The sequence below is a fragment of the Lissotriton helveticus genome, chromosome 10 (genome assembly GCF_964261635.1).
Source record: "Lissotriton helveticus chromosome 10, aLisHel1.1, whole genome shotgun sequence".
Classification (NCBI taxonomy): domain Eukaryota; kingdom Metazoa; phylum Chordata; class Amphibia; order Caudata; family Salamandridae; genus Lissotriton; species Lissotriton helveticus.
Genome location: NC_136071.1, coordinates 65,147,395 through 65,170,256, shown reverse-complemented (window position 1 = coordinate 65,170,256; position 22,862 = coordinate 65,147,395). Strand labels below are relative to the sequence as shown.

Here is a 22,862-nt window from a genome sequence, read left to right as displayed (position 1 = left end):
GTGGGGCACTCCCTCTGCCCCTTACAGAATTCCTCTCTGGTAGGACCTCCCTCCACATGCCACTCGGCAGGGATGGGTAAATCCTCCAGAGAGTCTACTTCCCCCTCCACGAACTCCTGGTCCACCACTGCAGGTGGCCGATCTGTCTCATGGGGTGTGGAAGCCGGAGCAGGCTCTTCCTGTCTCGGGGTCTGTCCCTTTTTAGCAGCGGGTTGGGCCATTGTTCCAGGCTCCAACCCAGGCGAACTCCCTCTCCGGGCAGTCGCAGACCGTGTGCTTACACAGGCCCAGTCAGGTGTACCCAGCATCGCAGAATGCGTCCGGTGTTCCACCTCTCTCCAAGTGTTGTGCTCCATGTCATTCCCCAACAGACAATCAACTGGCACGACAGGGCTTACGGCAACTCGAAGTGAACCTGCAACCCCCTCCCACTCAAAGGGAACCTCAGCCACTGGATAGTGGCCCATTCTGCCGTCAGCCATCGCGGTGGGGTGGAGTACATTAGGAACAACCTGCTCTGGAGACACCAGTTGACTCCTCACCATAGTCATACTGGCTCCTGTATCTCTCAAAGCCTCCCCTCTCTGGCCATTGATGGTGACCCATTGCCCATACTTTGTAGTATTTGGGGGCACCTGGATCTTTGGAACCATCTCCCGCTCTCCCAGGGACACTAAAGTGACACCCGCCCACTCACCCCCCTTATCTAAGGGCAACTCCTCCCCGAGCGCTACACTAGCTACTCCCGATGACTTTCCTCCGGTGGGAGGGGGTGGTCTCTTTGGGCATCTGACATCTCCCTTATAATGTCCAACACCACCACATTCAAAACAGTGGAGAACCCTTGGCTGCTGGCTTTGGCCAGGATTAGGGTTTCTGGGCGGGTTTGCCTTAGGGGTGAAACCTGCTCCCTTACCTTGGAAATTATTTTGGGGACCTTTGGAGAACTCCTTCTTTTTATCTCCCCCCTCCTTCTTCTGGGGGGCGCCCTGTCCGGCTTTTTGAGAATCCCCTCCAGTCCCCTTTGAGGACACCCGGGTACTCGCCCAAGTGTCCGCCTCCTCTGCAAGCTTCCGGGGATTGGTCAGCTTGCTGTCCACCAGGTGTTGGCGCAGCTCGGGAAAACATTTCTCAAGGAGGTGTTCTTTCAAAAATAGATTGTACAGCCCCTCATAATCTTTCACCTCGCTGCCCTTGACCCAACCCTCCAAAGCTTTCTTGGCGTAGTCTAAGAAGTCTACCCAATTCTGGGTACTCAGTTTGTGACTTCCCCTGAATTTCTGTCTGTACCTTTCAGGGGTAAGTCCAAACTTCTTCACCAGTGCCACCTTCATTGTAGGGTAGTGGGTTTGCTCATCCTGCTCCAGAGCCAACAAGGTGTCTCTGCCAGCAGGTGGCATGTATTTATACAGCCCACCCCCCCAGTGAGTTTCTAAGATCCCGTGAGCCCTTAAAGAAACCTCGTATGCGGCTAACCATTTGGCAATGTCATCGCCTGTGGTATAACTGGCAATGACATCCTTGGGTAGATAGGGTCTGGGTTCCCTGGTATTCATCTTATTTTCGCTGCCACCATTATCTGGATTGGGAGACCTTCGTATTAAGGCTTGTAGGTCCATCTCCTTGATGGTTCGCTCATGGGCTAACCTCTTGTCCTCCCTTTCCATATCCATCCTAGCTAATTCCAACTTCATTCTCCTCTCCTCCCTCCTATCTTCTAGCTCGGCGTCAGTTAAACCCCTCTCTGAGATGCTGCTGCTCGCCCTCGAAGGTGTCCTGGGACCTGTCAGCATATTCCCCCTTCAAGGTTGGTTCAACATTGCAATCTCAAGGACAGTGTCCCCGTCACTCTCTTCGGTATCTGGTTCTTCCACTAAATGAGCTTCCACCCATGCCCTTATGCTTGTCAGCAACTCGCCTTTCCTGGCACCTTTGTTAAAGAATACCCCTTGTTGCTGACACCATTCTTTGAGTTGGGTCACAGTATAGGATTCTGGCTCTTTAAAATTCAATTCCATCTTTCACTATGGAATAAAATTAACACACAGGAGAAAACCAAGAAGTGACCTGAGGTTAACCTCCACCCACCACCAGAAATAAATTTGGAAAAAACAAAATTCAAATTAGGAGGGCCGCAAGGAGAAAACTCCTGGTGTAGGTCAGTGTATTGCGTTGAATTACTAATGAGTAGCTGCAACCAAGTCAGAATCCCACCGCTAGGCACCAAATGTTGGAACCTGGGATGTCAGGTCACCTAGGGTAGCCTGGCCTAGGGGCAAGACAAGCAATTCTAGAGGCACAAGTGTGAAGGTTGCAGACCACCCAGCAGTAAATCCACACAATAACACTTAAAAAGGACGCTACACCAATTTGTTATGAAAATATGTACTGGTTTATAAAAATAATATCGTTGCTCATTACTTTTAGATTTCACAACTTCTTTACTTCAGGCTGTCTTGTGAAAAAGCAAGTATACTTTTAGACTGCTAAGGAATTTATCCATTAGATTCCAAGATACATTACATTTGTCAGGAAATCGATAATAGCACTCTCAAAAGTATCAAATTACCACATTAATCAGCATTAGCAGTACATCTCATTAAGCTCTATAATTGTTTAAACTTTGCTATTATGACTTCCTATAACTTTCACCCCAAACCTTACTTTCAAAGAAACAGTGTTAGCACTTTACATTTGGTCAGATATTTAGTAATCATTTCATTGACAACCATACAATTCCCCTTTCTGGGCTTGTCACCTTCCCAATCAAAGATCAGTTGTTTCTTGGACAAAGCCTGTACTCCTCTAGCAAAGAGGACTCCTTTCCTTTCTCCTCCCTTCTGTTAACTGTTAATGTGACTATTCTAATTAGAGCCACGTTTCATTTAGGCCATCCGGGGATTTCCCAAGAGCGCTTCACCCTCTGGAAGGATCTCTTTATTCCCCTCTTTGTCAGGTCTCGCTCCCCTGCCCTTTCGTTACTCTCCTTACTTGTGGTTGAGGTCTTGTACTGCCAGAGAGAGTGGGGGGGACCACTTGTCAGGATAAATGGGCCAAGCGCCGGCGAGGCACACCAGCCTCCAGGGCACCCCAGCTTCCCCCCTCCCACTCGAGCCAGCTCCTCTGGTGGCGCTCGAGCGGGGAAGAGATCTTGGCAATTCTCACAGCAGGCTGACTGCTCCTCAGTTCCCCCCTCTCGCTCGCGCCGGCTCTTCCGTGTGGCGCTTGAGCGAGGGAGAGATGACTCCACAACGTTTCCCAGCTGCTACTAAGCTCCGACGCTTCCCTGACTGGACCCGCCTCCACCTACTTGAAGAGAGGCAGCGCGACCGGGCATGCGCGAGCGAGCAGCGGCTTCTGCTGGAGCCTGCTCGGTTTTACTTCCTTCGGCTCCGCCCTCCAACACCGGCTCACTTGCTCCCTCTGCCGGATCCGCGCCGACAGGACACAGCGTAGGAAACGATCCTCCACTCCAGCGCCCACCGCCTCCACAGGTCACAGGCACACAGGCGGCCTGATCAAGCAGCCAGTGCCCCACAAAGCGCCTCGAGGGGAGCACGCTCCCAGCTCCACTTCAGTCACCGGGAGCTCACTTGGACAAGGACAGCCCCAGGTACAGGGAAAGGGGGGGATTACTTGTAATACGTGGCGATAGGCTCCTCACCAGCTCACAATCCTCACAGTCACTGTACTGATGTCCTGGGGATCACTTCCCTTAAGTCCCTTTACTGGGCAGAGGACTGCGCTTCGCAGCGCTGCAGTCTCCTTCTCCTGTAGACTCCCCCTGTATAATTTAGACGAGGGGCAAGCTAGGCGCCCAGGGTCTTCAGTAACCCTCAACAGCGGGGTCAGGACAAGTAACCTAAAGGGGGCAGTGTGGTGATTCAGTAAGGCAGCTTCCCAGTCCAGGAGGTCAACCCTATGACTAGCCTCTTCCCACCCTTAGCTACAGCCTGTCCTCCAGCTGACTCTCTCAGGTAGACAAAATGGCTGTTCAACCCCTGCCCTTTTATAGACAACCCCCACAGAGTCCAGTAGGGTCCAGAAGGTTCTGGAAGGCCTAAGGTTATCCTATGGGGCTGTCTAAGGTGTGGCAGTTGGAAACAGTTAAGGCCCTCCATTTTGTGAATTACAGCAGTTTCCTGACAGAACAGGCCTCTGGGCCTAAGGTGAAAAACTATGAGGGACAAAAGAACACCTATCCCCTTGGCCAACACCTTTAAAAACTAGTGGACACAACAATTATTAAGGGTATGAGGGGCAAAAAGGGGACAAAATAAATAATAAATTGGAGGGACTACGCAAAAAGCCAGACAGGTCTAACACAGGCAGATTGGCCTCATCCACTTACGTCGATGCAATAAAAAATCCGGACAAACAAAGAGCACATGTGTAATATCCTGGGTGAAATTATTGCACAAATTACACATCGGGGAGGAACCGTACCATTTGGACAATACATTATTAAGTGGAAGAGAACCCTGCCTCAGTAAAAGCCAAAAACGACGCACCCCAAGAGGGAGGTTCCAAGTAATATAAGACTGTACTTTGTTTATCAGGCAAGAATCGATAACTGGATGAATGCCTCTCTTTGAAATACGCGCTTCCCTGTCCATAGTAAAACTTAATTTCCAGATGGCCTGCTTCAAAGTTGCCATAAGCTGATATGAAGATAAAGTAAAAAGTACTGATTCATCCAATTGAAGCAACTCCACCGCAGTTCTAAATTTTTTTACAACTAACGATTGCTCATTTAGGGTTCCTAATAATTGTTTCTGAATAAAGGATCTTAATGTACCAAGATCACCCTTTACAAGGCTTGAGACCCAGCGCACTATCCCTGCGAGACCTTGTACCCACTACTGCGCAGCCCAAATTCCAGCCTAAGAGCCGCAACAGAACAGGCAGAGTTAACGGAGGCTAGATTCCGAAAAATGTTACCTTCTGTTGTATTTAAAAAGCCCCATTTTCTTATGACGAGTAGTTAAATAGTATACAACATAGACGCTGGGATTTTAGCACGGAAAACCTCTAGTAGAAGTGCGAAGTGTCTTCTGCCTGTGGATCTGTAAAGGGAGATTAAGCTTTTACCTTGTGCCATTGCTTTCCTAATATTATTTCCTATATGAGCATTTCCACACACTATTTTTCCTAGGAAGACATATGAATTTACCACTTCCAATTTTTGTCCACCAACAGACCAAACATAGTTCCCAAACTTCAACTTTTTTCTTCCCCGCATGCATATTATTTTACTTTTAGACACATTTATCTTTAAGTGTTGGGCCACCGTATATTCATGTAATACCTGCAGACGACTATTTAATCCCCTTGGTGTTAAATCCAGTATTAATATGACGTCGGCATATAGCAAACAGACTATCGATTTTCCCCCCAATAATGGGGCGATACCTTCACTTAAGGACAGGGCATTGGATAGATCAGATATATATAAAGAAAATAATAGGGGGGTCAACAAGCAACCCTGTTTTAGGCCGTTTGCTGTAGAAATAACTTGGGATAGACCTCTTCCCCCCCCATCATCAAGACTCTACACCAAGTGTCAGTATGGAGAGCTTGAACCAACTCCAGAAGGGTGGCCGGCATGCCAAGGTCCGATAGTTTTCTCCACAGCTAAGGATGATCTACTTTGTCGAATGCTGTGGAGAAATCTATGAAAGCTGCATACACATTCCCTCCTCGGACTTTAACATATTTTTCACTTATTACTTGCAATGCCATTAGATTATCCATGGTTCCATGCCTTCGCCTAAATCCACCCAGATATTGATTTGCATCAGGAGGCATTTGGCGAAGACTTTACCCACGTCATCCAAAAGTGCAATTTGTTGGTAATTGTGTGGGGCGTCACGGTCTCCCTTCTTGAAGAGGGGGACTAAAATACTCCCTTTCCAAGATGGGAGAAAGGTTTTATTTGCAAAGCAGAATCTAAAGACCGAGAAAAGGATTTTACTCCACATTGCACTGTTTTGTTTCAAGACCGAGATTGGGAGTTTATCCGGGCCCATCGCCCCAGAGGAGCGCATACCCTTGATGGCCAGTTCAATATCTTTATCAGACGCACTTCAGACAACCCTGCTCCATCCATTCAATTACATGAACCAAACAATTTTTATAAGAATGCTGGATACCCCAGCCTTTTCACCAAGGAGAGAATAAGTATTATGTGCATATGAGATAGCCTGTATGCCATGCCATTTTGTCATAGTGACTAGTGGGGCCATGTACTCGTTGAAAAGTATAGGACTTATTGACGATCCTTGAAAGACCTTGTAGTTGACAGACTTAGTAGCAGAAGAGAAGGTGTTCACTGATACCAATTGACCTCTGCTGCTGAGAATCGATTATAACCCTTGCATGGCAGTTACACAGACCCCTTTATATGCTAGTCACTATAGATGTGTCTGATGGGAAACTGTGTTGAATGCCTGCGGCTGATCGATGAAGACCAGTCTTACCTTGATCTACAGAAGTCTGAATGGAGGGCAGTTTTGATGCAATATCTAGGTCTAAAGCCATAGTGCGGCAGATGAAGAAAGTCAAACTACTTTAGGCAACTGATAGGTGGATATTGATAAGCATCTTCACTGTTGAAGAAGCTGCTGGATGAAAGTAGATAGGTCTAAAATGTGAGAGGGTGGCACAATCAGCAAATGAATTATTTTTCAACAGTTCTTGTACTCTGGCCTGTTTTCATTCATTAGAAACCATGGCTGTGTCTAGTGATGTATTGAATACTGCATTGACGAATGGATTAATAACATCGGCAGCCACAGTTAGCATCCTGTGTGGAAATGAGATGCTGAATGAACCGGAATCACAGCTAGGAATGGCCAATGTCGGGCTTCCTCTATGAAAATGTGGTTAAAATAAGGAGAGGAACGCAAGACCTTCAAAAAAGATTCCTATGACTCCTTCCACTGTGAGTTTGTGGTGTCAGCACCAGAGAATGCTTGTTGGATTTTAAAAAGTTCTCCGCAAAATTAGTGGCACTGTTATTGCATAGTTCTTCTTATTGGGGAATTTTTACATGAAAGCCTTATCATTGAGGAAGGATTTTTCAATTTGAAATATTTCATGCAGAACATTTGTAGCTGCACTGATTCACATGTCTGAGCTATTTTAATAGCTTTACAAATGGAATTTACAGCTTTTATAAACTTTTTTATCCTCTGTGATATTGCTTGTTGCCGTTTCCTCCCTAATAATTGACAACCTTTTTTTCCCTCATGAGGAGGGGTGAAAACCAAGGGGCTGAGACGGACAGCTTAGGGGAATGAAATGGTTCAGCTATGGCAAGTTGACCTGTAGCGGAGGACAGTCATAAATGTATTTGTTCAACATCTTCCTCCATAGATCCCCATAAGGAGGGTGAAGATCTCTCCAGAATTTGGTAAGATCCTGCATACTGAATTTCTTCCGGGTGCATGTTTTGTTGCTCCTAATGGTACGCAAGGTGTAGTGAGACCAAAAGGGATAAGCAGACCAAGGTTATATGTGGAAACACATCCGTTCTCTTCAGATTTGAGAAAATCAAGCAAATAATGTGTTGCACAACATGAGTGGGGACAAATACCAGTTATTGAAGATTTAAGGCAGCTAGAATTTCCAGTATGGTGTCAGCCAGGGTATTGCTTGTGCAATTGGCATATAAATTGAAATCTCCCACCAAGGAGAAGTTCAGATACTTCATGCAAAGAGTTTACAAATTCTGCTACATAGCCTAGAGGGCATTAGACAAGAGCCCTTGACAGGGAGAAGTTAAGAGAAATGTAGATGTTAAATCCCATCCCTTCCGCTTCTGCTAAAATGCTCTGTCGAAAAGGGTGCACTGATATAGGGTTCTGAAAATGATCACCAGACCTTCCCCGTTTCACTCTCCTCTATCATGATGCATGATCAGTAGGTGGAGAATTCCAAAACATACTTCCTGACATAAATGGGAACATAGGGCCCTGGTCACAAAGGTATATTCAACCATAAATGTGTGTTTACTTTTTACCTTACGCATGCCTGCCAGGAATTTACAGAGTGGTTCCCTGCAGTCGTAAAGCCATTTACGAGAATAGAGATCTCCACTACAAGTGTGGAGTTTTCCGCACCAGTGAGTCCTTCTAATTGATAGGAAGGTGGCCATTCCTGTGCTTACATAGATATGGTTAGTCTTCAAAGTGTGTGAACCCTGCTCTTACATTTGTTGGACATTCTTAAATTCCTATCCATACCTTTTCCAACCACAGCTACACTGTGTGTGTGTGTGTGAAAGTATTTTTTTCTGCAAGTAATGTTTTTGAATTAGTGTTGTTTATCTGAATTTTTGGATGTGGTAGATGTTATGGATGATCGGAGCAATATGAAACAGCACTGAGATCCTTTTTCTTGGACATGTACTCTGAGGTTACTGTTTGATAGATTGGGCTGCAACATAGGAGAAAGTCTTTTCATCTGTATTAGTAAAATACCATATAGACCTTCTAGAATATATGACAAGTGGCTGGACGAGAAAGATTTCACTGTACCCAAAGGGGTTATGGTAGATAGTAATTATCATAGACGTTCACTGAGAGTGATCCTGGTAAGGTAGATGTCCAGACTTCCATGATGATGGAGGCAAGTGACACATAAGGTGTATCTGGATGTGGTACTGTGTGCAGCGGTTAAGGCAAGGGTAGGCACATTCTCTGTGGGCAGCTGGGCTGTGGTAAGTAGTTGTCCGGTGTAGGGCATCAGTCTAAATGATGGCTCATTATTAATAGTGCAAGGAGAAGAATGTATACCCCAAGGCCTCCAAGGGAACAGGACACTGACTTTGAATGCTGTGTTCTTAACAGGTTGAGGTCTACTGGGAGCGAGAATAGAAGGATGAACAGGTCTGCAGAAAGCTTTTGTTGCAGGCATACTTCTCTTGTTGCAGAAGGACAAGTCCATGTTTACCAACCATACTGATTAGGAAGTGGGCTTTTTATTTTTAGCAACACATCAGTCTAATACTTTAGGGACACTGGATTTTACTTACTGATAATTTACAGCTATCTGAATAATAAAGAAAATACCACATTGATCAGCAGCTATTTCGATGCATGCCTTAGGAGGACTACTGTTTGAAATAATGATGCTGTGCTAATGAGGATAAGGGTGGCCACAGGGGCCAAATCATGTGATTTTCTGTGATGCCCAAGAAAATGTGATGTGTTTTCCAATGGTGACCTCTTTATTGCTGATTTCCTTTCCATACATTAGTCATTCCATCTAAGTAATTGCAGTTTGTGAAAATATTGTAGCGCTCAAATTAAGGTTTGAGTTAGTGCTAAGTTATGAGAGAGAGGCCACATCCTTATGGTGATCTGTGACTGAGCTCTGAAAAAACAAAATAATCTGATTTCTGTCAGAGACAAAGTTTCTGGAAGGAATTCCCAGCTCATCACTGGTAGTTTGGAACAAACTGTAGGACCTTCCTCAGAAGGAAGGCATATGGTACATATGCAACAGCATCAAAACATTCCAGCTACAAACTAAGGGGCATATTAGTAAGGGTGTGTCTTTTATGATTTTAACTAATCGAAATAAAGAGTTTTGACTGACTGACTGATTAGTAAGGGCGTTATCGCAGCGTTAGCTGCACTTTTTGCAGATAAAGCCGCAATTTTTTTATCACCCAATTACCAAGCTGTCGCTAACAGCAGTTAGCGACAGCTTCCAGGCGAGGGCGACAGATTTGGGGCCCGCTTTGCATGTCAGCGATATTTATCGCTAATGACATCCAAAGTGTACGTACCCAAACTGGTAACGACTGAAAGCAGTCGCTAACACAGCTATCGACTATTAGCAATACCCGTGCACGATAAAAAAACGTGCGCTAACAACGATTAGCACTAGAATTTTACACCTGGTAAAAACCTGACTTAGCCATAATAGTCAATGGGAGGGGGATTCTATGGCCAAGTCCCCATCTGCCTCTTAGCGAGATTTTCCCTAGAGATAGGATTTTTATCACTGGAAATCTCACATTATAGATGGGAATTGCCGCTATTGATGGATTTTTTTTTGCTGTGGAGATAAACCTGCTAATACTGCGTTATCTCCGCAATAAAATCCAGTGATAGGAGGCGATAAAAAATTCACGCTAAGTGTGGTTTGCGATAATTTTCCCAAGTTGTTGCTAATATGCCCCTAAATTACTTAGTAATTCAAAACCAGCAAAGTGTTCTCCATCTCTAGGACATTGTGCACATTGCATCTTCAGAAAAGAATTTGCCCGGGAAAGCAGGCTCCACTGGACATACTTGAACCTTGGGGTTCTGAAACAGTTTAACCCCAATATACCTGAAATAAAAAATGCTTCATCTGTGGAGACTAGGTCACTCATTTACAATGAATCGGGGTAGGTCAGTGCTGCAAGTCTTTTTGCATATTAGTAACAACAAGGGGCCCCAATTCAGTCAGCAGGGGACCTCGGGGAACATACTTTTTAGAACAACAGTGGTCCCATGCATTTAGAGATACATAAAACAATAAATATAGATGAGATCAAATCTATATTTGAAATGACATGTCCAGCCGGACAGAGGTCTTTCAGGTTTATTCAATAAACAAATGATCCATGCAGAGAGAATACCTTCCACAATCACACCAGTGTGGTACACAAGCCTGCGCCCAACACTCACGGATCAAATACAGAAAGTAAGTTTTAAGAACACAGAAGGGCTTTTCAAGGCAACATAATGTTTCTGTTATTAATCCAATTGTACAGAAATGTCATCAATGCACCATTACATAACATAGAAATCAAGTATTGTATAGGGTGCTAGACAGGTCGACGGCGTTTCGGTCCCCCTCTTTAAATCATGGGGACCATCATCAGGACATACAATAATTGCCTTTACGTTAATTAGCCTCTAATTGCCGGGGCAATGTGCTAGTTGCAGAAAAACAGGACAGGGTAGCCTGTATTTTCGTGACCGCAGCCCGGAATAAGGCGCGGTATACCGTGTTGCAGTAATGCAGTCCCACGGGGCCAGGGAAGTGCCGGTTTAGTCGGTCTGTCTGTCTGCTCCCTGATGCCTAGCCCCGTGGGACTGCATTACTGCAACACGGTATACCGCGCCTTATTCCGGGCTGCGGTCACGAAAATACAGGCTACCCTGTCCTGTTTTTCTGCAACTAGCACATTGCCCCGGCAATTAGAGGCTAATTAACGTAAAGGCAATTATTGTATGTCCTGATGATGGTCCCCATGATTTAAAGAGGGGGACCGAAACGCCGTCGACCTGTCTAGCACCCTATACAATACTTGATTTCTATGTTATGTAATGGTGCATTGATGACATTTCTGTACAATTGGATTAATAACAGAAACGTTATGTTGCCTTGAAAAGCCCTTCTGTGTTCTTCAAACTTACTTTCTGTATTTGATCCTTGAGTGTTGGGCACAGGCTTGTGTACCACACTGGTGTGATTGTGGAAGGTATTCTTTCTGCATGGATCATTTGTTTATTGAATAAACCTGAAAGACCTCTGTCCGGCTGGACATGTCATTTCAAATATAGATTTGATCTCATCTATATTTATTGTTTTATGTATCTCTAAATGCATGGGACCACTGTTGTTCTAAAAAGCAAGTCTTTTTGCTGCGCTGCCGTACGCCAATTCCAAAGGGCAGACATGCACCGTATTTACAAGATACAGTGCTTTCTTGTCCTTTCAGCTGGCGCACAATTTGATGCCTGTTGCCAAAGCGATTCAGAAAAGGGGGTGGTGATGAACAGAGTGTCTGAATTAAGCAGACCACTCTTACCCAGTCCAAAGATCAGGGCTTGATCCATCACCGTTTTTTAGCTCACTGCACCATCCCAGCTCAGAACCTGGCTACATGCAAATTAGTCTGTTCCTGTCCCAGTGCATGATGGGAACAGGGCAAACCAAACTACCAAGCCAATTCTTATACTGGGAAGGAAACAAGCTACCGGGGACCGGTTTCTGGCATTTCAGCCTCGTCGGCCCGGCTTGCTTGAATCCTGATGGTGCAATGAGCAAGGGACTCACATCTGAGTATACCCTTCCACGCTTATGGTGGACAAAATGATTCAGAAAAGGGGTTGGTGATGAACAAAGCGGGCACCCTTGCATCATGGTGCAAGAGTTTCTGCGTTGTTGGCAGGATTGTTTTGTGCAGGAAGGGACACGTTCCTGCAAAAAACATTCCATGTAAGCTTCTGCAGCACACATAGAAAGAAGAAAAAATGGGGAGAAATAAAAAATATTTCACCTCGCTATGCCTCCCCTGGGGTGGCGTACAGTTTTGATGAATTCCCAGGAATACAGATACTTGTAAATCTGGGAATGTGCCAAAACACATAGGCGTTGCGTGGGAAACCCACTGCAACACCAATGAAATGTCCCCATGACACAATGTAAGGCAAGGAGCATCTTGCGCTGAGTTGCCTTACACCATATTTAGGAGGCAAAGAAGAGTCATGCAAAGTGGCTTTGCATGGGCTCATAGATGTTGGTCAGCACGCTGCGCCACCGGAGCATTATAAAAACTGCTGCCACAGCAGTGCAAGGGGCTTGTAAATAAGTAATACATCCATAGATGAAGGATTTTTTATTTTGCTAATAGCTTCAGTGCTGTTTGAAGAATATTCAACAAATTTCCATAAGTAGTGTACTGGTCGCCTCAGCTGCTGCCTGGAAAGTTTTTGGGTGATACGTCAAGTGGGGCCAAGAAAAAGGGGGGGTCTAAAAACATGTTTTCCCCGCGAAATTTCCCATTGAGATTTTAGACAAGACTACAACTGAAATCACTGAGAGGAATTACACCAAATTTAGCAGAAAGCTAGCTCTTGGTCAAGAAAGATCCCTTTATGTAATTTGATGAAAATCTGTTCGGAGGTGTTTGAGGTATTAAAGATAAAAGATTTAGAGATATTTAGGGATGCAAATCCTCCACAGATCTGACGAATCTTAAGATGTTCTTGGGACTCGGACTCGGCTGGGTCCCAGGAAAGAAAACATTTAAAGAAAAACATTGGGGCACGGTAGGAATACCCTGATCCCCTATGCCTCGTGGTGGGGTCTGAGACCTGGTTTGTGTTTGAGAGTGTCACAGGGAAATCATTAGTTTCCTCCCACATCTTAAGTGGTAACATTCTGTTTGAAAAAAGCACTGTACCCACAACCAGGGGTTGGCGGACATATCCGTTACGCCCACGGAAAGTGCGGAGATTTGCCTCTTCCGCCTTCTGCAAAGAAGGTGGAGAAATGGGGCAAATCTCCGCACACTCTGGGGCGGAACTGAAGTTGGCCCCCCGCCTCCCACCCGCCTCCTGCCCGCCTGCCGTCAACAATAATAAACAATGATTAAAGCCTAAAATAAGATGTAATATCACTTACCTTATCATTGGGTCATCTTCCTGGTCTATCGCGCCTTCTTCTTGAAACTGCGCATTCATTCTGGATCCTCAGATCCACTGTGAAGACCCAAGGGTGTCGAGGTGCATCTGCGCATGCACGGGAGCCTGCGCATGCGCATTCCTCACCAAGAATGCGCATGCGCAGGCTCCCGAGCATGCACAGATGCATCTCGACACCCTTGGGTCTTCACAGTGGATCTGAGGATCCAGAATGAATCCCCAAAGGAGTCTGGTGGCATCACGGTCGACTTGCGGATCAACAGAACCCAAAATAATTATTAAAAACCAGTTGTGTGCCTGCGGGGTTTGGGCTCCTAGAGTGGGTTGGTCAGATCCCACACCCAACCCCACACCATGCATGTCGTCCCAAGGACATCCATTGCAGGGTGTTGGGTGCTTCGCCCTGTGCTGCACACGATGATGAACTTCTTACTTTATGTTAAAACAGAATTCACAGAAATAAACAGATGTTAAAGTGGGGTTGTAGTTAGGAACTGGAATAATATTTTACTTTATAATGAAAAAAAGATGCTTAGAAACTTTCTGAATATCACAAACATTAAAGGGACATTATTATTAGGTTAAAATGTCAGTTAAAAAATAGTGTTTTAATTAACAAGATCACAGAAATTCCCCAGTTATAGCTATTGTAACTATAAATGTGGCCCTAGAGTAACTATAACTCATGCCCTTGCCATGCACTGCTTCTACCCTCGCATATTACATCACTCATGACATATTCATTGACTGCATTGATAACATTCCTAATGACATCTGACATTACATAATTGATAACAAAATTGTGAATGGTGGGGTGTGAACTATAGTTACTTTAAGACACAAGTTTACTAACTTAGACTTGCAACATAACTTAGTCCTCCATGAGACATAATTATAATAGTCCTGACAATGGTAAAGGTCATCAGAGTGGTTTAGGAGGCTATCATGATGTTGACAAAATCCATGGTTAAAAGGGAACCATGAAATATTTTTCTTTTGTCTGTGTTTTTCTTCCTTGCAATTTGTGCAATTCAATCAACCAAACATGTAGGGTGAGTGTATTTGAGTGTGTGTGTGTGTGTGTGTGTGTGGGGGTGTGTGCGTGTGTGTGTTTGTGTGAATGAAAAAGTACAATGCTGAGAATTCACAAACAGGCTGGTGCCAACCTAGCAGAAACCTTGACACCCGCTATTTACTTCATAATTACTTGCACAATTGTAGACTGGGGGTACACGATCAGCTGTTAGGATTGACGTTATTTTGAATGGATGGCAAAAAGTTAAGTGTTTGTGGCAATGGAGGGAGTTTGGATAATGTAACTGTGTAATGAGGACAGACTGACCAGGAGACTAAGGAGAGTTTATGGCGAGTTAAAGGCTTAGGAAATCACTGACCAGGTGTCAACACAAAATCATGCAACAGTTGAACTCTGAGTATTGTAAGAGTTGATTTTGATTTAGTAAATATGTATGACTAGCATTATTAACATTTCTGATTACTAGCAAAACACTTCCCTTTGGAATATATATTTCCTGACCTTGACACTGAAATAGGCCTCAACTCCATTTTGATTCTTCATACATCCATGAAGTGCATTTTCATTTCCCTTTTCATCGAACATAAGCAAAATGTGCACTATGTTATGCTCTGTATTGACATGCTACTCTAGAAGAACCATGGAGGAAGCCTTTTGCAACATTCAAGCCTCTTTCTGTCATAAATACTGTAGGCAATTTAGGAGACTCTAATTTTTTGTGTGTAACTAGATTGGTATGTTACTAGGGGGGCATTAATATTCATTTAGGAAAGGTACTGATGGAAATAGATGATGTTGTATATTTCCAAACAGTGAGTCATTTAACTGTGATCGCCTTATGCTGATTGTACGATTTCCCTTGATTTTAAATGTGAATTTTCCCTTGAAAGTTGGTACATATTGGAGGTGTGTCAGTTTAGTTTGCCCCGACTCTATGAGAGTAGAATTTTGGTCAGGCTGTTTTTTGCTTTGAGACTAACTTCATGTCAGACTTTACTGCAACTGATTGATTTACCATGCTTCTGATTAACCTTGATGTTGCCTTCTGTATTGCTCTTCAATTTTAAAAATAAACCTTGTGGTTTCTAAATTTTAATGGACAGTATCCCTTTTGATTTTAAGCTCATTTAATTGACTGTAATGGTTTATTTGCTGACAGAACTGTAAACTGCCCGGACACGTTGTCTCATATGTTCCTAATATTATCACCATCTCTGATCATGCCAAACGTTTTAATCTAAGATCCTTGCATATGATGGTGTCAACAATTTAACTTCCTAATCTTCACTATCTGGTTTAAAGTGTAAAAACTATATCAGTTGATATTATGTTAAATTCATTGACAAAGCAGTAGGTGGAGAGTGAACTCCTTATTGACCTTCAATGCTGTCAATTACAGGTGGTGACCTAACTGCCAAAGGGTCATCATCTTTCAGGCTTTTTTAGAGTGGTCATCCCAATTCATAGCAAAGCTTTTGATTAGTGTTTTACATTTCCAGCCATAGGTTTTTTTCCTCTTTTACAGCCTTTAATGCTTTGGAAATTCACAGGGTTTAGTGTGGTTTGGGGATCCTGAGTAGCATCAGTAACAAGAAGATATAAGTGAGCCAAGCTAATAAACACTGTACAACTATCACACAGTTAATTAGCAGGAGTAGCGACTGTAAAAATGTCAGGTTGTCTTTCTTTCATGTTCTGATGGACTTGCCATTTACAACAGTTTATATAATTATATGGTGTGGTGGTATATCCAGTTGATGGTCAGTTTCCTTTCTCAGTAACAGATAAATGAGATGCAAAGATGGAATCAAGGGTGTGCAGTCAGACTGAATGAGACTGGACACCTGCTGATGGATGCTCACAGCTTCTATCTTGCTTTAAAATAAACTCATTTTCTAATGGGTTATATAAGTTTAAGTCTGGGCCATAATGTCCATCGACTGTGTGTTGGCACAAAGTTACACAAAGCAATTTAAAGCCTTACAAGTAAATTTACTTTCCCATGCAAAAGGTATTTTGACTGGAAGAGTGCATGTTTCTGAGCACGTATAGCACTTTGCTCTACTTTACACCACTCTGCATCCAGGGGGCTTTACTTTGTTGCAATGTGGGTGGATCTGTGCATGTCTACTTCATTTTTGAAGCCTAATCTACAAAGATAGACACTCTGGGCATCGCATAAAAAACCAACGCCTCCTTGAAGCCGGTACTAACAACAAGAAATATTTAATGTTTTCAAACATTCCACACTTTGCATGTGTGATGCACTGTTCAGCACACAAACAATGTGAGGAATGTGTCAGAATTGTCTTATCATAGGATTTTGTACTGGAAGGCTATGCTTTCAGTGCACATTATAGGCTACACAGCATGCTCATTCATTTGTACTAAGGTTTAAAGGTTGTCTGTGATGCTAGGCAGTATTTATAGTGCACCAGCACAGGGAATGACAGCAACAGCAGGCCATTTTTAAAAATGTGGCTATGCATCGATTTCTCCCTGTTAAACAAAACAGTGCAGCAACTTAATTTGTTGTGCTGGTTGACCTAAAAAATTATAAATCTGCCCCCAACTGTTCAAGTTACGCAGCTTGCAAAGGATGGAGTGATTGACTGATGCAAGTTTATATGTGAGCTAAACAAATGCGGAAAAGCAAAATTTCGTTCACTAGTACACTAGTGCTCTCACCTGCCACGGTTTGAAGTTCTGAGGATCGGCACATGAATCATTGGCAAAAGGACCTTTGTGTGGTTTGCAGGAAATCAAATCATGGAGAGCTTGTGCCAAAGCATAGATGGCATTGTATGCAGTTAATGTAAACTTTGCGTCAAGAACTGAAGAATCAAGCCCTCGTAGACTTTCTGTCCCAGAGCATAGTGTCGTCCGATTTAAAGCATTTCCTGGACCTTGATTCAAATCTCTCACCCAGGTGCAGCTGAAGACCTGCTCCCAAATCCTTGTCAGAAATATGTCACCTGGGTTCCTAGAAGGATGGATTCCATAGGTGAATTCTTTAAACCCAGGAATTTCTCTGTTTACCACTGCCACCCCCAATGTGCCATTCAGCATTTTCCATAATTCTCTTGGAGAAAACATAGGAGATGCCATCAAGCTTGCAATTCCAATCCACATTTTGTCAGAGAAGCCAAGCATAGACATTTCCTTCAGTACTGGGAGAATATGAACTTCATAGGCAAAGCAGACAATCACAGTGGCGGTGGATCGAAGCAGTAACCCGATGAAACGGTCTAGGGAGGCACGGCTAGGAACTGTTGGCAGTGTCTCAAAAAACTCAACACAGATCCTCATTTTCTCTGCCTCTTCTTTCAGCATCTGACTGCCTTGAAGACAAACATCATTGTTGGAGATCAAAATTCCAATCCATGTCCATCTAAATGTGAGAAAAAGCTGAACTAATGCCAAAGACTGGATGTCAACACTGGTCACTGTTCGGAGAAATGATGGGAATTGTGTTTTGTCACTTAGAACTGAGAGTGCTGCTCCATGACTGATCTGTTTAAGAGGAAAATAATTTGATTTAAAACTGTTCATAGTAAAAGGTTTAGATGAGATTTAATCACACAATCTATTATAAAATTCTTTGTCTAGTGTACGCAGCATTGGAGATTATTGCTATCTTTTTCTTTTTCAATAATGATCATTCATTGCCTTATTACACTGTTCGTGTTACAGAGTTTGTTACACTACACACATAGCTTGGCAGACAATATTTTGCACTCTTGCCTATTGGAGGGAATCAGGTTCTGAGGAACTTTCCCATGCAGACTGCATCAGTTTGATTCTGGATATCCGTACCAGTTAAGGGACCTGACCTGGGTTATCCTCCACCATCTTGTCCCGTTCCATGAACATCATCTACGGTAGCTGTGAAAAAGTGGATTATTAGTTGGGGTGGCTGGAAGTTCTCCACAAGTGAGTTTTGTCACTATTCCTGCAAGGTTTCAGTAATTTAAGCCTAAGCTTAACCCTTTTTCCTAGAACACAGACAGGACAGGCTTAAGTTAAGAAAAAGTTTACAGCATTTAGAATTATGAAAAAACAAAAAAGTCAAAAACACAGCACAATAACTGGAATTTATAAAAATAGAGAATATTTCAATGAACAATACAACGAAATTCCAATAAGGGTAACTCGATATATGTGAATTTGTAAAGTTTTAAATGGTTAAATGGTTCACTGACAAAATATCAACACCCTAAATATGGTGAAACAAAAATATTGTGCATTGCGGGCGCACGAGTTATAGTTAGCTGAACTAACTATAACAGGAGAATTTCTATGGTTTTGAACGAGTCAAATGTCCAACTAACTATAAAGCCCATGAAACCTATGGTTTTTTCAGTGAATTTCTAAGGTTTTTTAAATGCTAATTCCTAACTATAAAGCCCCTGAAACCTATTGTTTTTTCAGTGAATTTCTAAGCCTTTTCAAATGCTAATTCCTAACTATAACGTCTCTGAAACCTATGGTTTTTTCAGTGAATTTCAAAGGTTTTTTAAATGCTACTTTCTAACTATGCCTACAGAGGTAAGACATGAGAAGAAAGAAGAAAAAAATGCACAGAAAGAAGCAAAAGCAATGCAGAAAGAAGCAACAGAAGTCCTCAAATGTGAAGAAAAGTGCAGGAAGAAGCAAGATATGTGCAGAAAGAACCAACAGAGGAGCAGAAAGAGGCCTTGTTACCAAATCATCCTGTGTCCACAACTTTTTCAGACAGTTACTGGTGTTAACTGACTCTGACTAACCAGACCTAGAGCCAGTGGTATGCTAAAAGACACTTAGAATACAGTGATAACACCTACATACACTAGGGAACACTATGCCTTGGGGTACCCCCGTGATTAGCATGACCTCCTCTGTAAGCCCCTGGTATATATTAGGGCAGGGGTCTTAATACTACCTTTTAAGATGCGCCACAAGTGCGTTTGCACACTAGAGAAGGGGGAGCCTGAGCTGACATGTGTACAAACATGCCCTGTTTGCATTTTAAGTTGGGGGATAAAGTCCCCTTGAAACCTGAGGTTCCCTGGGGCCCAACTAACCCACCAGGTATGTCCAGTAAGTGCCACAGAGTTGCATTGCAGAGAGGTGCAAAATGGGGCATGGCCTCGGACCACCTATATGCAATGCAGCTCTGTGGTGCTTACTGGAGGTACATGGTGGGCTAGTTGGACCCAGGAATTCTCAGGACTAAAGAGGACTTAATTCCCAACTTAAAACACACCACAGGGCATGCTTGCACCCGTCACCTCAGGCCCGTCCCCACCCTTCACCACTGTGTAAACACGCCCTGTGGCCATTTTAATTTGGGAGATTAAGTCCCCTTGAATCCTGAGGGTCCCTAGGTTCCAAGTATCCCACTAGGTACCTCGAGTAAGCACCACAGAGCTGCGTTGCAGTGAGGTGTAAAAAGGGGTGTGGCCTCTGAACACATCTCTGCAACACAGCTCCCTGGCGCATACTCGCGGTTCGTTTTTTTTTTTCGCCCGGATCCACTGATATATATATATACAACAACATGACTCCGAGCAAGGAGCCTCCAACCCTACAGGGCGGCCTCTAACAAAGGGCACGGCGCAGCCCATCAATTTAACTTCCGTAACATACCACACAGAGGCCCAATACCGGAGATGAAGGCTTTATTTCCACAGGCACAGCATGCGAAATGATCCGAAGCTGAATAACTTTGCAGTGATTTGTTCATAATGTTGTTTACAGGTAAACTGCTATTTTGATTTATCTTGGTTGCCTTCATTTTTCAGGGCACATTCACTTGATAAAGATCGGGACATTATGTTTTATTAAAAAGTGAAAGCCAATGAATATCGTAAACAGTTTTTTTAATCATACTAATGTGTTTAAATGCAGAGTTTGTAATTGGAACTACTAGTCTGTCTTCTGATACACTGCTGTAGTAGTTTTCAACAAGTGACACGCCGTTCTTGGCATTTAAAATGGCTGAAAACTTTATTGTAACTGTTGGTGAACAAGCCTGCAGGACAGGCGAAACGCGTCCAGCAGCTGACGATTAAATTAATATTTCATTAAGACACAGCATCGTCATCTTTTACTTTTGGCAGAAGGAGATTTTTTTAAATTTGTTACGGATCAAGCTTGGACGATCCAGGTAGGCTATATGCAAATCAGTCTTGATCCTGTGCCTCATGGGAACAGTCCAGCCCGAACTGCCAAGACAGGTCTTCCCTGTACCGGAAAAAAGCATCCTGCGACCGGTTTTTGGGTAATTCCCCTCATTGGCCAGGCTTGCTTGAATCCAGAGGCAAAGTGAGCAATGGACCCACGTCCCGGCATACCCTGTCAACTTAGGGTGAACAAAGCAAACACAAGGGAATGATGGACGGAGCACTGAAACTTTTCAGACACTCAGCCCCAGTCACAGATCTGGGTTGAATCCATCATCCTTCGTTATCTCACTTCACCACCCTTGCAATCAGTCGACCCCGTGCCTCATGGGAACAGTCCAACCTGAACAGCCAAGCCAGGTCTTCCCTGGACTCGAAACAATCATCTTGGAACCGGTTTTGGGGCTAAGTCCCCTCATTAACCACGCTAGCTTGAATCCATTGGCAAAGTGAGCACTAGAGCACATTCACCTTAATGATGCATATGTGTGGTTTAGGCAACTGTGTTGTTCGGGCATGCATGATTAGGCTTGCGGGCTTCGGGAATGCGTCGTTCTTGCGGCGTAGTTCCATATGTTTCTCCCGCCGGAGTCATAATCAGGCCCTTATGTTTATCTATATAAATAAAAATGTAACTGTTCGTTTGTTCAAAATCTCAAATCTCAGAAAGTTCTTCACCGATTGCTTTGAAATTTTGAGACAGTGTTGCATTCGAATACGCGCGTGTGTTTATATACACAACGTTGGATTTGAATACACGTGTGTCGAATACGCACGTGTTTTTAATCGAGAGCACAAACAGACACATAAAAATGTCAATGTGCGTTTGATAAAAATCTTAAATCTACGAAAGTTCTTCACCGATTAATTTGAAATTTTGACACAACCTTGAATTCGAATAAGTGCGTCTTTATATATACACAAATACACAAAGTTTGATTTGAATACGCGCGTGTCAAATACGCGCTTGTTTTTAATCTAAAGGACGAACAGACCCTATTGATTGGGTTGCTACGCAACACCTACAATAGACGCATAGAGACAATAGTCTACATATATTAGGATGGACAGTTGGTGTCAGGATGGCAGACAGGGAAGTGGGTGGAGGGAGGGGGAGGAGTTGGCTTACTTTGCAACCCGAGCAGACCCTATTGATTTGGTTGCTGCGCAGCAAATACAAGGGACGCATATAGACAATAGTCTACATATATTACATTGGACAATTGGTGTCAGGATGGCAGACCGGGAAGTGGGAGAAGGGAGGGGGGAGGAGTTGGTTCACTTTGCAACATTAAGAAAGGACGCATAGAGACAATAGTCTACATATTTTAGGATGGACAGTTGGTGTCAGGATGGCAGACCAGGAATTGGTTGGAGGGAGACGGAGGAGTTGGTTCCCTTTGCAACATTAGCGTGTGTTCATATATACACAACGTTGGATTTGAATACGCGCGTGTCCAATACGCGCGTATTTTTAATCGAAAGGCCGAACAGACCCTATTGATTTGATTGCTGCGCAACAAATACAAGGGACGCCTATAGACAATAGTCTACATATATTAGGATGGACAGTTGGTGTCAGGATGGCAGACCGGGAAGTGAGTGGAGGGAGGGGGAAGGAGTTGGTTCACTTTGCAACCCAAACAGACCCTATCGATTTGGTTGCTGTGCAACAAATACAAGGGACGCGTATAGACATTAGTCTACATACATCAGGATGGACAAAAACATATTGTATACCCACAAGCATTGTGAAATTAAACATATTAGAAACAAGCGCTATGATTGAATGGTTTACCCATTATTGTTTCCTGATGGCTGCTTCCAGTCACACTTCACAGTTGGGCAGCAGACCTGCCAAATCACATGGTGCCACTTTGTAAAACACAATATCAAACCCCTTAACACAGTCTGCCAGTAAACAGCTTCTATCATGTAGTGGCACAAAAGATGAACTGGAAACAATTGCAGTGTGGGCTGCAAGCTTGTGCTTCTAGGCCCTCCACAGCCGATGGGCATGTGGGTTGTGAAATGTGGCTGTGCCCAAGCTTTGAAGCTTGGGTGGGCAGTAGTGCCTGCGGCTGTGCCTGGCTCTAATGACTGCCCCATCAAAGTCCCAACACCTCCTCGCGCAAGGTGATGTTTTATCAAATGTCGGCAAGTCTGAGACAGAGGTAAAGATGTCCGGCAAGGCAGAGCATGCACAAGCAAAGCATCAGTGTGGAATGA

General features: G+C 43.7%; 1 protein-coding gene across 1 annotated transcript in view; it reads right to left on the bottom strand.

The window, feature by feature from the left end:
- The window catches only part of LOC144783919 (extracellular calcium-sensing receptor-like), a 103,834-nt gene that overhangs the window by 57,829 nt on the left and 23,143 nt on the right, over window positions 1-22,862 (bottom strand). Inside the window, exon 2 of the mRNA XM_078662655.1 lies at window positions 17,158-17,982. Coding sequence (XP_078518781.1) covers window positions 17,158-17,982 — 825 coding nt within the window. The remainder of the gene's footprint in view (window positions 1-17,157; window positions 17,983-22,862) is intronic.